We start from the raw sequence: 15,300 nt of genomic DNA on the forward strand, positions 1-15,300 counted from the left end.
CAATCAGCAAAACTAAAAGGCAACCGACAAATGGGAGAAGATGTTTGCAAACGACAAAGCCGATAAAGGGTTAGTATCCAAAATCTATAAAGAACTTATCAAACTCAACACCCAAAAAACAAGTAATCCAGTGAAGAAATGGGCAAAAGACATGAATAGACACTTCTCCAAAGAAGACATCCAGACGGCTAACAGACACATGAAAAAATGCTCAACATCACTCATCATCAGGGAAATACAAATCAAAAACACAATGAGATACCACCTTACACCTGTCAGAATGGCTAACATTAACAATTCTGGCAACAACAGATGATGGCGAGGATGCAGAGAAAGAGGAACTCTTTTGCATTGCTGGTGGGAATGCAAGCTGGTGCAGACACACTGGAAAACAGTATGGAGGTTCCTCAAAAAACTAAAAATAGAACTACCCTACAACCCAGCAATTGCACTACTAGGTATTTATCCAAGGGATACAGGGATGCTGTTTTGAAGGGACACATGCACCCCAATGTTTATAGCAGCACTATCGACAATAACCAAAGCATGGAAAGGCACCAAATGTCCATGGATGGATGAATGTGGTATATATATATATATACAATGGATTACTCCTCAGCAATCAAAAAGAATGAAATCTTTCCATGTGCAACTACATAGATGGAACTAGAGGGTTATTATGCTAAGCAAAATTAGTCAGAGAGAGTCAAATATCATATGACTTCACTCATATGAGGACTTTAGACCCAGAACAGATGGACATAAGGGAAGGGAAGCAAAAATAACATAAGAACAGGTAGGGGAACAAAACATGAGATTCTTAAATATGGAGAACAGAGGGTTACTGGAAGGGTGGTGGGAGGGGACATGGGTTAAATAGGTAAGGGTCATTAAGGTATCTACTCCTGAAATCTTTGGATGTAAATTAAAAACAACAAAACAAAACAAAAACTTCCTTTTTCTGTGTGTTTCATTTGGATAATTTCTGTGGCTATGCCTTTAGCTTCACTAATCTTTTCTTCTGCAATGTCGAATCTACTGTTGATTCCATTCAGTGTAGTTTTCATCTCTGACACTGTAATTTTCTGTATTTTTTTAAGATTTTAATTTTTTAAGTAATCTCGACACCCAACGTGGGGCTCAAACTCACAACCCCGAGAGCAAGAGTTGCGTGCTCTACCGACTGAGCCAGCCAAGCGTCCCTGACATTGGAATTTTCATTTCTTTCTTATATGTCCATGTCTCTATTTAACTTTTTTTTTTTTCAACATTTTTTGTTTATTTTTGGGACAGAGAGAGACAGAGCATGAACGGGGGAGGGGCAGAGAGAGAGGGAGACACAGAATCGGAAACAGGCTCCAGGCTCCGAGCCATCAGCCCAGAGCCTGACGCGGGGCTCGAACTCACAGACCGCGAGATCGTGACCTGGCTGAAGTCGGACGCTTAACCGACTGCGCCACCCAGGCGCCCCTATTTAACTTTTTAAAAACATATGGAATACCATTATAATAGCTGTTTAATGTCCTTTTCTGCTCCCTCTAGCGTTTGTATCAGTGCCGGGTTGGTTTCAATTGATTGATGATTCTCCTCATTCTGTGTCATGCATAATCTGTGGTTGCTTGGCCAGGGCGTTGTGAATTTTACCTTGCCGAGTGCCAGATACTTTGGTAATCTGTGTGATTTGTTAGGCAGGTGCATAGTAGTGTTCAGCTTAGGGCTGATTATTCCCCACTACTAAGTGAAACCCTTCCTGAACACTCTGCCCTCCACTTTGTCACATTGCTAGTTGGGCTGGTGCGAAAAGGCCCTGAGCACAGCCGCCTGCAGAGATGGCTCTCGCCCTGGTGTCCTCAAAAGACAAATCTCGCTTGTTTTCCTTTCTCTCTGGGATTGCAAGCCATGTTACTGCCTTTCATTGCTTGGTGTCCACTGTTTTGAAAACCGTTGTATCGTGTGTTTTGTCTGGTTTTGTTGCAGTGGTGGTGGTGGTGGTTTCTGGCGGGAAGGTAAAGCTGGTCCCTGTGACTCCACCTTGAGGAGAAGGAGGGATCTTGGTGTGTGTGTTTCTAAGAGCTCTCAGGTGATCCAGGGTGCAGCCAGGTGAGAGCCACTTTACAGACCTGTTTTCTCTGCTTGAAATGTTTTTTTTCTCAGTCAAATAGAATCTTTGATTATCTCCTCTCCTCCATTTTCTTGGTGCTCTCTGGAACTTCTGTTAGATTAATATGGAATAGATTGGCCCTCCATCTCTTAACTTTTCTTTCATATTTTCCATTTCGTTGTCATTTTGTTCTACATCCTGAGAGATTTTTCAACTTTTCGTCTCATACCTTCCTTTGATTAACTTTTTCTTTTTTCTTTTTTAACATAAGTAGCCTTCATGCCAAGGATAGAGCCCAACGCGGGGCTTGACCTCACACAGGTGACGCTTGGCGATGTCTGGAGACATCTTTGGTTGTAACATCTATGGGGTTACTACTGGTACCTAGTGAATAGAGACCAGAGAGGCTGCGAAATATCCTACAGCATACAGGAAAGTCTCCCCCACCAAGCATTACGTGGGTCAGATGTCAATACTGTGAAGGTGAGGAAACCCTAGTTTAAGACCATCTGGGAGCAGGCTGCCACAACTCACACCACCAAAGGCCAAGGCAAGGAGGGATCCTCCATACCCACTTCAGGAGACTTCCTGGGCACGTATTCAAGTTTGTTTAAAAGAGCTCGGGGCACCTGGGTGGCTCAGTTGATTAAGCGTCCGACTTCGGCTCAAATCATGATATCGTTCATGGGTTTGAGCCCCATGTTGGGCTCTGTGCTGACAGCTTGGAGCATGGAGACTGCTTCAGATTCTGTGTCTCCCTCTCTCTCTACCCCTCCCCTGCTTGTGCTCTGTCTCTCTCTGTCTCTCAGAAGTAAATAAACATTACAAAATTCTCCAAAAAAATTAACAAACAAATAAAATAAAATCTTAAAAAAAAAAAAAGAAGAGTGCTTGGGTGGCTCAGTCAGTTGAGTTTCTGACTCTTGATTCGGCTCAGGTTATGATCTCCTGTTTTGGGGGTTCAAGCCCCAAGTCCTGCTCCCCACTGAGGGTGGAGCTTACTTGGGATTCTCTGCCTCCCTCCCTCTCTCCCCTCCCCCAATTGCTTGCTTGCCCGTGCACACACACTCTCTCTCAAAATATATACATAAAGTTTTAAAAAAGGTTAATATAATAAATTTTGTTACATGTATTTACAACAATAAAAAATGTTACATCTAAATAAATTAATAAATAAGTAAAATCTAAATATTATGTATGTTCTGTTTTAATTAGTCATTCCTCAAAAAAAAAAAAATACTAAGGGCATCTGGCTGGCTCAGTCGGTAGAGCCTGTGACTCTTAATCTCAGGGTTGTGAGTTCAAGCCTCATGCTGGGTGTGGAACCTACTAAAATAAAATTTTAATTTAAAATTTAAACAAAACAATGGAAGGGTAAACATTATTAAAACCAGGAAGATCCGACATGATCTAGAATCAAAATGGGATGTTTTGATTCTTAAGTATCTCTTATCACTTAAAAAAATAGCTTAACATTTTTGGAGGGTGCCTGGGTGGTTCAGTTGGTTAGGCATCCAACTCTTGATTTTGGCTCAGGTCATGATCTCATGGTTCATGAGCCCCGTATTGGGTTTTGTGCCAACAAGTGGAGCCTGCTTGGGATGCCTTCCTTCACTTCTGCTTAGATCGTCTCTGTCCAATCTAGCCACTTGTATACCTTAACAGTTCTCTGCAGCCAAAGCTCACAGGCCCCATCAGAAGATGAAGGGACCTGGGGTACCTGGGTGGCTTAGTCGCTTGAGCGTCTGACTTTGGCTCAGGTCGTGATCTCACACTTCGTGAGTTTGAGCCCCGCATCGGGCTCCTCACTGACAGTGTGGAGACTGCTTGGAATTCTCTCTCTCTGCCCCTCCCCACTTGTTTTCCCTCTCTCTCTCTCTCAAAATAAATAAATAAACTTAAAAAACGAATAAGAAAAAAAAGAAGGTAAGGGGACCAGAATGATCTCAAGGAACCTAAGTATGTGTAGGGGCGACTTCCCACATGGCCACTTGTGAATGGCACATGGGTCCCTTTTCTCTGCCATGATGCCACTTGGAAAGTCACTGAGGTCCATTCTATACTGAGGCTTTCTGTAGCCAGCATCTGACCCCACACCCTGTGATACATGGCCGCCCACCAGATGTTCCCGGGAAAAGGAGGGCCCAAGGGGCTGCCACAATTTTCCCAATTCCTACACGAAGTGGGCCTGCCCGTACGAAGGTTCTTAGTCTGATTCTGGTGGAGATGGGTGGTCTCAAGAAAATGTTAAGCTTTATCTCCTCCACAACATACCTGGCCAGGATGGAGCCTCTCCTTAGACGATGAGAAACAGAAGAACTTCCTCGGAGCTCGCCTTGCATCAGGCAGTGTTCTGGAACTTTACTTCCGTTAAGTACATCACAACCACAGCAACCTGAGGAGGTAGGCAAAATTATTGCCTTTTTGTTTGTGTATGTGTGTGTTTTCAGATGAGAACAGGAGCAGAGAGAAGTGAAATAACTTTCCCCAGGGACCCAGCTTCTGAGTCCTGCCCCGTCTGTGCGCCTCTCAAACACTCCGCCCCGCGTCTGTCTTCCTGCGTTTGTAGAACGTGCCAAGTGCAAGAGCAGGTGACTGTTGGAGCCTCAGTCATATATGAAGGAAACGGAATCAGCTCATACTTTCAGCTGAATTGTTCCTGACACAAAGCAAGAATGACCGTGTCCTGGTGGAATGACCTCACCTCATTCCCATTTGATATTGTTATATCAATATTTGATGTTATATTGTTTTATGTTCTGGAGAATGCTCTTTGTGAGGAGGAAAACAAATAGGGGAAACAAAGGAAAAAATAAGCAAAGCAACTTTTGCAGTTGCATTACAATTGATCAAGCCTTTCGGTAAGAGATGTGGAGGCTGAAGGCAAAAAAGATAGAGGTTAGGGGCACCTGGCTGGCTCAGTCTGTACAGCATGTGACTCTGATCTCCGGGTTGTGAGGTTGAGCCCCATGTAGGATGTAGAGATTACTTAACAATCAGATCTCAAAAAAACCAACAACCACACACAAAGGCTAAAAAAATGCTACCATGTAATCATAGCTCAATAAACGGAAATTAAAAGCAGGTTCCCAGGGCACCCAGGTGGCTCAGCTGGTTAAGCGGCTGACGTCGGCTCAGGTCATGATCTCACAGTTCATGGGTTCCGGCTCCACCCTGGGCTCTGTGCTCACAGCTCAGAGCCTGGAGCGTGCTTTGGATTCTGTGGAACCCTCTCTCTCTGCCCCTCCTCCACTCGTTCTCTCTCTCTCTCTCTCTCTCTCTGTCTCAAAAATAAAGAAATAAACATTAAAAAAAATACTTGTGTCAAGTTGTATGATGCATTTACAAAGCTCTCCAGGATCTGAACTAAGCTAAACCATAAAAATAAAGCTAACTGCATGGGGCGCCTGGGTGGCTCAGTCGGTTAAGAATCCGACTTTGGCTCAGGTCATGACCTGGTGGTCAGCGAGTTAGAGCCCCACATCGGGCTCTGTGCTGACTGCTCAGAGCCTGGAGCCTGCTTTGGATTCTCTCTCTCTGCCCCTCCCCGTCCCCGCTCACCCTCTGTCTCTCTCTCTCAAAAATGAATAAACATTAAAAAAAAAATTAAAGACATGTCTCTTACTAAGGCACCATTCTATGCATGAATTCTTGGCAGGTTGCTATAGGTTTCTGACTTTAAGAAATGATTAACGCATTTTGCAATATATACATATGTCGAATCAGCATGTTGTAATCCCTGAAACTAATATAATGTTACGTGTCAATTCCATGTCAAAAAATAAAATAAAATAAAAAGGTTATCAACATATTCTTCCATACCTGAGTCTGGGTCTCAGGAGCTGCTCTAATTATTACCCTAAAGGTGTCCCAACCCACTCTGGCCTGGCAGTTTTGAACTGTGTTGACATATAAAAAAATCGTACCCTTTGATAGAGGTAGAGTTTATTTTTCTCAAGGATTTTTTTTTTTTAAGAGCAGTTCACAATAGAAAAGAACATTTTATATTGTGAGCCAGTTACGCGTAGGATAGAGCATTTGACTGAAACGCTATCTCAGGAAATAGTATTTAGCCTTGTTACATGCGATGCTCTTACTTTCTCTATTTCGTTCTAAAATATGTTGGTTTTGGGGCACCTGGGTGGCTCAGTTGGGAAAGCATGAGACTCTTGTTGTAGGGCTTGTGGGTTTGAACCCCACGTTGGGTAGAGTGCTTACTAAAGAAAATAAACTTAAAAAAATATGTTGTTTTTGAGCTGTTAAAATGATTTCATGGTCCACTAGTGAGTTAAGACCCACAGTCTGAAGAACTCTGTCCTTGAGGATTTTGGTTGATCTCGAGACCATTTGCTTCTCATGTTCCAAATGCAGAAATACAGGCTCTAAGAAAGAGTGGCTTTTTATTTTTTAGCGCTTATTTATGTATTTATGAGAGTTTGGGAGAGAGAGCCCACACAAGTGAGGGAGGGGCAGAGAAAGAGGGAGGGAGACACAGAATCCGAAGCAGGCTCCAGGCTCCGAGCTGTCGGCACAGAGCCCGACATGGGGCTCGAACTGTGAGATTATGACCTGAATCGAAAACACATGCTTAACCAACCAAGCCACCCAGGCACCCTAGTGACTTTTTAAAATTCACATGGCTAATGCGTGTTGGAATGGAGGACCTCAACCCACAATTCCGTCTTTATGTACAGTATGCTACCGAACAGGGTTTCACCAGAAGGTTCAGAAATAAGAAACAAGAAAACCCAAATTCAAGCCTGCCAGAAGAGAGACACTGGCCTGAAAAGACAAAGGAGGAGTATTTAATGGAATTCGCACCGCAGACAAGGCATGTGACAGTCATTTATGGGGCACCTGTAATGTGCCAGATGGGAAGCAGGAGCCTGGAATTCAGAGTTGGACAAGACAGGCCTTCCGCCTTAGAGTGGGCTTGGGGTTTGGTGGAGAAGGCTTCTGTGTACACAGATAAATTACAGCGCAGGGTAATCAGAGCTGAGCTGGGGAGGTAGCAAACACAGTTGGAGGCCAGAGAAAGGAATTCTGTCTGAAGTGGAGGGGCTGGAGGGAGACCCCTATGATAGAAGCCCTAGGGAGGAGTGCAGGGGGTGGTGCGTGCAAGGGGTGGTGGTGGTGGGGTAGGGGCTGAATGTCTTAAGGGTAGAAGATGGGCAGGTGAGCAGGACAGGAGAACATTTAGGCAGCCAGAGTGGCAGGAGCAAACAGCTGGCTAGTGTAGGGACTGGCATGTGGGTTACGAGGGACAGGAGGCAAGGTGTGGTGTCCCGATCAGATGGGGGCCCCCAAATGTGCAGTGACCACCTGGTGGAGGCTGGTGGCTTGGGCCGTGAAAGAATTCGCCTGAGGCAGAACAAAGGAGATAGAAGCTTATGGAATACACCGCAAGGTTGCAGAGGAGAGGCTGTCTGAGAAGAGGCAGTGCGGGGGATGGGGGACTATTTTGGAAGGGGGAAGGTGAGGACTTATGGGGATGTATGGAATTCTCCCCTTTGGTGGTGACTGTGCCTGGTTGTAAGCAGCCCATTGGTCAGTTAGAGCCTATAACTGATTCATGGAGGTGCCCCCACCCATGGGCCTGTCTGTATTCAGCCAGGGGGTCGCCGTGGCTCTTTTCTTTTTTTTTTTTTAAGATTTTTTTACTTTATCATTTTTTTAATTTCATGTTCTTAAATTTACATCCAAATTATTTAGCCTATGGTGCAACAATGATTTCAGGAGTAGATTCCTTAGTGCCCCTTACCCATGTAGCCCATCCCCCTCCCACACTGCCACCAGTAACCCTCTGTTTGTTCTCCATATTAAAGTCTCTTCTGTTTTGTCTGCCTCCCTGTTTTTATATTATTTTTGCTTCCCTTCTCTTATGTTCATCTGTTTTGTATCTTAAAATCCTCGTATGAAGTCATATCATTTTTGTCTTTCTCTAATTTCGCTTAGCATAATATCCTCCAGTTCCATCCACGTAGCTGCAAATGGCAAGATTTCATTCTTTTTGATTGCCGAGTGATACTCCGTTGTATATATATATATACACCATATCTTTATCCATTCATCCATCAATGGACATTTGGGCTCTTTCCATACTTTGGCTATTGTCGGTGGTGCTGCTATAAACATTGGGCTGCAAGTGTCCCTTCGAAACAGCACACTGTATCCGTTGGATAAACACCTAGTAGTGTAGTTGCTGGGTCCTAGGGTAGTTCTATTTTTAATTTTTTGAGGAGCCTCCATACTTTTTCCGGAGTGGCTGCACCAGCTTGCATCCCATCGCTGTGGCCCTTTTCTACCTCCTGTCACCCAAGCCTGTTTGCCTACAAGTGGCCTCTACAGCAGGGAGTGGAGGGACCCTCTCTGCAGCTTAGTGAGGTCACTTCTCTCTCAAGACTTTACTTTCTTCACGGGAACCATGAAGGGTGAACAGAAAAGCACTGTTCACATTTGCTTTTGTGGTAAAACCCTTTGTTCAAATGAAACCACCATTTACCCAAGGCATAAATGAGGAGACAGAGAATTTTTTTTTTCTTAACAGGAAACAGATCTGCTATCATTTGGAAATACATTTTGAAAAATCAGTGATGGGAGTCAAGGGGCAGATTCTCCCCCCGGGGTGTGAATTTGCACCAGGATTTAAGAGGCTTTGTCTGAGAGAGGAAATAGTGCTCTGAGCAGGGGCCCCTTGAGACAAGGGTTGGGGGGTATGAGAGCTCACACTGTTCCTGCCTCCTGAGGTGGGGTCCCCCTCCCCCTTCCCCTCCACACACCCTCATTCCCCACCCCGTCCATTCTCCACTTTTAAAAGTGGAACGAAACCACTCGGTGGCTCCCCTCACCTTCAGGAGGAATCCAAACTCCTGACCACAGCCTCCCAGGCCCTGTACTACCTGCCCGCCAGCTGCTACCCACACCTCCCCTCCCGCTGGCAGCCACACTTCCCAGCAGCCACCCTGCCCTCCCCTCACACTGTTCCGCACACTTCCTGTCCAGGGTTTGCCTACTCGTTCCCTCACCAGGTCCAGTCTTCACCCAGACGTCTGTAGTCTCTCCATCACTTCGGTGAGGTCTTCACAAATGTTACCCGAGGAGAGGGGGGGCCTCCCAGGCAGAGGGACAGCTTTCCCAGCCCTTCTCCTGGTTCACTCTGCCTCTTTTCCTCCTGGCCTAGCCCATGGGAACGAGTTGTTCAATTGTCCGACCCCCCACCCTGCAGCGAAAGCTCCAGCACTACGATTTGACTTCCTCTGTGGCTGTCTTTCCAGCATCTAGAATGGTGCCTCCAACATACAGATGCTCCATAAATGTGCTGAGTGAGTCGCTTTGCCAAGGGGCAGAGAAGACAGCGAGAGAATGAGTGTCAGCTGCCCTGCCATAGCAGAAAGCTTGGGGAGGCTTTGGACTTTGCAGCCTTGGGACTGGGCAGGGATGACCTTCACTGCCTGTAGGACTGGGGAAGGTCGGCCCCCAGGGGACACATGGGTAAAATGTGACAAGTTCAAACAGGAGCAATGGAACTGGACCTGATGGCATACCAACATTCGCTGCAGCGTGGTCTAGCTGGTCTCTGGGACCCACAGACGATGAGCCCTGAGACCCCTCCCACTGGAATAAAGTTCTCTCTTTACACTCTGGAGAGGAGATGGAGGGCCTGCTGGGGGGAACCAGGGACCAGTCTATGGGCATCGGGGAGACTCTGACTCTCTGCATAGGTGGGGCCAGTGCATCAGAGTGAACCTATGACAAGTGTGATGGTCTCCCCCTGAGGGTCCCAGATGTGTCATGTATGGAAATATGAGGGTATTGTCCTGAGGTATTCACTGCAGACCTCTCTGGGCTACCATCTTTTTTTTTTCTTAATGTTTTATTTATGTTTTAGAGAGAGAGAGAGAGAAAGAGAATGAGTGGGGGAGGGGCGGGGGGGGGCGGAATAGAATCTGAAGCAGGCTCCAGGCTCTGAGCCATCAGCACAGAGCCTGATGCAGCTCTTGAACCCACGAGTGGTGAGATCACGATTGGTCCAATTCTTAACCAACTTAGCCACCTGGATGCCCCTGAGCATCTTTGATATCCAGTGTTTGGTTCCATCCTGTGGGATATACTCCTCATAAGGAAGTTAAAAGACAGACAATAGTGAGAGAAGACAGAGGAAAGATTTAGAGAGAGAGCTTGGAGGAGGAGAAGAGACAAAGAGAAGAGGCAGAAGGAAAAATGGATGGAGACAGTGAATACAAAGAACAATCCTTAGAGCAGGAGATGATGGGGAAAGATCAAGACAAACGGAAAGAGAGAAGTAGGAAAGAAAGAAAATCAGAGAGGACAAGAGAGACAGAATGAAACAGCTGGAATGAGGGAGAAGTTATCTCACCAGGACATGCTTGTTTTGAACTTGAAGCAGAGAGATCAAACAATACAACCCTGGCTTCGATCTTTACTCTCAGAATCTCCAGGCCAAGAGCCCTGTCCTATTTCTGCCTCCTTAGGTTGAGGCTCCCTGGCTTTCCTGGGAGGAGTCCTCAGTCCTAGATGGTCTATGAAGGGTGGATACTCTATGTGTCCAGCTACTAGTCATTAATCACCAAGGTTAATGACTCCAGCTCTTCCCTGGGCTCCATCCATCTCTCTGCTTGGGAGGGCCCGCTGACTCAGAGGGTCAAAAAGCCAGTCCTAAAGGGGTCAGGAAGTAGGACTCAGGAGTCCGTCTAGAGACTTCTGCGGAAGAGAAGGGCCTCAGAAGAGAAAAAATCTATGACATGAATCTAAGGCCTATGGGAAGGAGCTGTTGCCCTGTGTGGGCTTTATCCCCCAGAAGATTCAGCCATGGTTCCCAGGAGCCCCAAGGGCCCGGAGCCCAGAAATGCCCTCAAGGGAGGACCCATCTACCATTACTTCCTCAGCATCCCACATGCTTATTGGCCTGACTGCCTGTCTCCCAAGAGGGACATTGACAGGTGTTCAGTGTCCACCTGCAGCACCATGTTACCCTTCTCAGAAAAATTTTGTCAACAGTGGCAGATTGAGGATGAATAGATGGGGGGGGGGGGGGAAAAGGCCAGTACGGCAAAATATTAACCATTGTAGAATCTACGTGGTGTGTATATGAGTGTTCACTGTACAATCTTTTCTTTTTTTAAAAAAACTTTTTTAATGTTTATTTTTGAGAGAGACAGATAGAGTGTGAATGGGGAAGTGGCAGAGAGAAGGAGGAGACACAGAATCTGAAACAGGCTCCAGGCTCTGAGCTGTCAGCACAGAGACCGACGTGGGGCTCGAACTCTGGAACGGCAAGATCATGACCTAGGCTGAAGTGAAACGCTTAACAAACTAAGCCACCCAGGCACCCCTGTACAATTCCTTCAATTTTTCTATATGTTTGGATTTTTTTTCATATAAAATAACAGGTAAGAGAAGGAAAAAAATGTCTGGAAAATAGCAGGCGCTCCTAAATACAGGGTGTTGGGCGCATAATCCCTTCCCCGGACAGTCTAGATTTCAAATGCAGGACAGTGAGGACAATGTTTATCCTGAAAGATGACAGATTGCAAGTAGGAGCACCTGCAGAGCAATCAAACAGGGGGGTGACAACCTTAGACTACACCCAGAAGCAATTAGAAACTTTGCCCACCCAAAGTTTTTGGCCATTCGGTTGGTGACCTTTTCTCAAGTTTATTCTGCCCATCCTGAGACCTGGGCCTTGGCCTAGAGTGGACCCCACCCTGACACCTGTAACTCTTGAGGGGAGAGGCAGGATAAGATATTCCAGACCCTGCCTGACAACTGACCCTAAGAGGGTGATCATGTTTGCTTAGGTGGTAAGGTTCACACAATAAAGAGCAGGCAGAGGGCTTGGACCTGCTATAAAAGATCTGGAAGTTTCCAGGTGGTTACTTTGCACCTGGAACTGCCAGGTGAGGGGTGACAGAGGCCTGGGCTAAGGAGTGAAAGGGATGACTGGATTTGAGTTGGGGGGAATTCAAGCGGCGCTGGACAGCAGCCTGCCTGGAGTGAGCGGCAGGGGAGACCTGTGTGGCAGCTACTGGGGCATCTGAGGGAGGTGCAAAGATATTTGGGTCTCAGAGGAAGGACTGGAGACGCCTGGGATGCTCGGGGTATCGATACAGCCAGATTTGTGTTAGTGGAGAAAGAATTAAGACAAATAGACCAGGCATCTGGAATCTGATATCTTGAGCTGTGGTCCAAACTCGTTGTGCAGTTTCTCAACTGTTCCGATTCTGGTATTGGCAGTCTCGTCTATAATCACCCTCACTGTCTGGGTGACACAAAGACGCACCCCTAAAATGCTCCTTTCCTTCTGATTTGAGACCTGGTTGAAGCTAGGAATTTGAACTCTGTCCTGGAGATCCCCCAAGCCGGGCCTGTGTATCACAGGCAGGTTGCAGTTAGGTTTTGCTCAGAATCCTGGTTTGGTAAACTCAACCATCTCTATGGTTTGGAGATGGCCTCCACTTCTTTGAAACTCTTTTCCTGCTTTGTGCCAGGAGGGACCAGGACTTACACGGGTTGGTCCAGACAGAGGCTTAGGACTGATCTTCTGACTCAGGATGGAACAAGGGGGTCGGCTACCTCGAGACCAGGGACGACAGAGGGGTTAAGGACACCGTACTGCCAGGAGCAGGACTAGAGACTAGGGGCAATCCTTTCTGAGCCCAAGACTGGGTCAGTTAGGTCTGAGTTGAGGGACAAAGAGGGCCAAGTCTCAACTGGAAGTCTAACCCAGGGAAGCTTGGGTAAATGAAGTACAAAGGAAACAGGGTGAATGAACCTTGACGTTCTGCTTTCTTTCCCCTCCAGCCCCAGAATGTTGACCATTGCTCTTCTTGCCCTTGTCTGCGCATCAGCCTCGGCCAATGCCAGTAAGTGAGAGGCCAGGAGGCCAGTACTAGCATCATGGGAAGACAGCTTCTTGCACTGCCGGTAGCCAAGGCTCGCAGGGGCTGGCTTGGGGTGGTGGGCATCGAGTTGTGGGAGGTGTAGGAGTGGTGAGGAGGGACTAGAGCTCTTGAGATCTCTCCTTCTGACGCCTACTGTCCCCTCCAGTTCAGGCTAGGTCCTCCTCCTTCAATGGAGAGTATGGAGGTGGTGGAGGCCGTCGATTCTCCCATTCTGGTTACCAGCTGGAGGGCCCCATCACCGCCATCCGCGTCCGGGTCAACAGATACTACATCGTAGGGTAAGATTCTTTGTGTGTCTGTGGTTTGGGGATCCTCTCCGATCTTACCACACTGGAAAGTTCTCAGTCACTTTGGGTCACATCTGTTTCAGTCAACAAGTCCCAGGGATAACTTGGGATGTGAAAGGTATCAGGAGGCTGGGGTCTGAGGCCGGTGCTGCTATAGCCCTACAGCCCCCAGTGTGCATGTCCTCAGGCGAATCTGTAGCACAGCCACTGAGGCGCTGGGAAGCTGGCTACCTTGGCCCCACCTGAGGTGTAAGTCCCCTCGGGCATCCTCCATCTTGGCTGACGCCTCTCCCCAAAACATGTATCCTTCTGATCCTGGGGCAGCAGAGTCTCTTCCCTCATGAAAGCCATCCAGAAAGGCCCGTCTGCTTCTTTCACGTAGGGGTTGGGGGCACAGCGGGAACCTAGATTTCAAACTGAAGCTCTACCACTGGCCGGGGGGCTCCAGCCAAGCTACTTTTCCTCTCTGAGCCTGTCGGCAAAAGGAGTTGAATTTCCCAGTAGGACCTCAAGGCCTCCCTCATCCCTCACACACCTTGGGACTGGCAGGGGACCTGTCATCTCTGCCACCAGTTTGCAGGTCTCTCGGCTTGTAGGCCAAGAGGTCCTCAATTCCAATCACCCTGCTCAGTCTTCCCTCCCTCACCACCCCCCCCCCACAGCCTCCAGGTGCGCTATGGCAAGGTGTGGAGCGACTATGTGGGTGGCACCCAGGGAGACCTGGAGGAGATTTTCCTGCACCCCGGGGAGTCAGTGATCCAGGTGTCTGGCAAGTACAAGTACTACCTGAGGAAGCTCGTCTTCGTGACTGACAAGGGCCGGTACCTGCCTTTTGGGAAAGACACAGGCACGAGTTTCAATGCTGCCCCCTTGTACCCCAACACCGTGCTACGCTTCATCAGCGGCCGATCTAGTGCCCTCATCAATGCCATCGGCCTGCACTGGGACGTCTATCCCAGCGATTGTGGCAGTTGCTGAACCGCAGCCTTGCCCTGGGCCGGGCACTGCAGTGGGGCTGTGAGAACTACCTTACCACCAACTCCACCTACAGGGTTCAATAAAAATAATAATAAAAGGACATAGCTGACGCTGGAGTGTATGTGGGTGTGTGCAGCTGGGACCCGCCTCCTGACTCTGGCTGTGGATGTGTGAATCTCCTTTCTGGCTATCTGTTGGATGTCTCTCTGGTGAAGAGTGGGAGGGAGAGAGAGAGAGAGAGAGAGGTGTAATGTCTTGGGCTTTTCTTCATAGTTTATCAAGAAGAGGAAAGATTCTGTCTTGCTCCAACTCTTTTTTTTCAAGGATGGCTCCTGATACTAGTTTATCCAAACTGGGGCTCCAAGCCTGAGAGTGCGGCCTAGCTTACTGCCCAAACCCCAGATGTCCAACTCTCTAGACCATGTCTCCCTTGAGATAGTGTCTCCCCACCAAAAGGCTGTCACCTGGCTCTCCTGGCATTAACCCACTTGCTGTCTCTGAGTGGCCTGGGCCATTTTCTTTCGTGCTTTCTCAGAATCCACCTGACTCCCGAAGCTTGGCCCACGTTTGTGTCAAGAAATCTGTCTCTTACTCCAGCCTGGTTCCTCCCCACCTTTGCCCATAAGCACTGATGCTCCCTGCTTAGCTCAGCTCGCTCAGAATTGGGCTTCTTTCCCTAGGAAGCCGCTACCTCCTCAACAGCTTCTACTCTGCCAATACCATCCTCAAAAATGGGCATTCCAAGAGGGATAGATGTCCATGGTGGGTTTCCATGAACGTCGGGGGTTGGTTACCATTCAGGGGAAGCAACAGAGTGGCTGGAGAGATTCAGCAAGGATATAAAGTTGCTTTGGAAATAATTCTTGGGACTCTAGTGCCCAGTCCTAAAATTACCACAGTGTTTTGTTTTTGCCTTTTGGTGGTGGTGGTTGGGGGTGAGGGAAGTCACTCATTGCTCCCCAAAGATTTATTCACATCATGGGGAATGCCAGAGTCACATCTCTTCCCAATG

General features: G+C 47.6%; 1 protein-coding gene across 2 annotated transcripts; it reads left to right on the forward strand.

Annotated features, from left to right (window-relative positions):
* Window positions 1-11,985: 11,985 nt before the first annotated feature.
* LOC122234684 (zymogen granule membrane protein 16) lies at window positions 11,986-14,519 on the forward strand. Of its 2 annotated transcripts, XM_042972027.1 has the most exons (4): window positions 11,986-12,018; window positions 12,923-12,984; window positions 13,169-13,301; window positions 13,973-14,519. In XM_042972027.1, the coding sequence occupies exons 2-4, from the start codon at window positions 12,930-12,932 to the stop codon at window positions 14,286-14,288; spliced, it is 504 nt and encodes a 167-aa protein (XP_042827961.1). In that variant the 5' UTR covers window positions 11,986-12,018; window positions 12,923-12,929; the 3' UTR covers window positions 14,289-14,519. The 2 variants fall into 2 exon arrangements, with proteins under 2 accessions (XP_042827961.1, XP_042827960.1); XM_042972026.1 differs by lacking the exon at window positions 11,986-12,018 and having other exon boundaries at window positions 12,843-12,984.
* The last annotated feature ends 781 nt before the right edge of the window (window positions 14,520-15,300 follow it).

This window comes from Panthera tigris, chromosome E3 (genome assembly GCF_018350195.1).
Source record: "Panthera tigris isolate Pti1 chromosome E3, P.tigris_Pti1_mat1.1, whole genome shotgun sequence".
Lineage (NCBI taxonomy): Eukaryota > Metazoa > Chordata > Mammalia > Carnivora > Felidae > Panthera > Panthera tigris.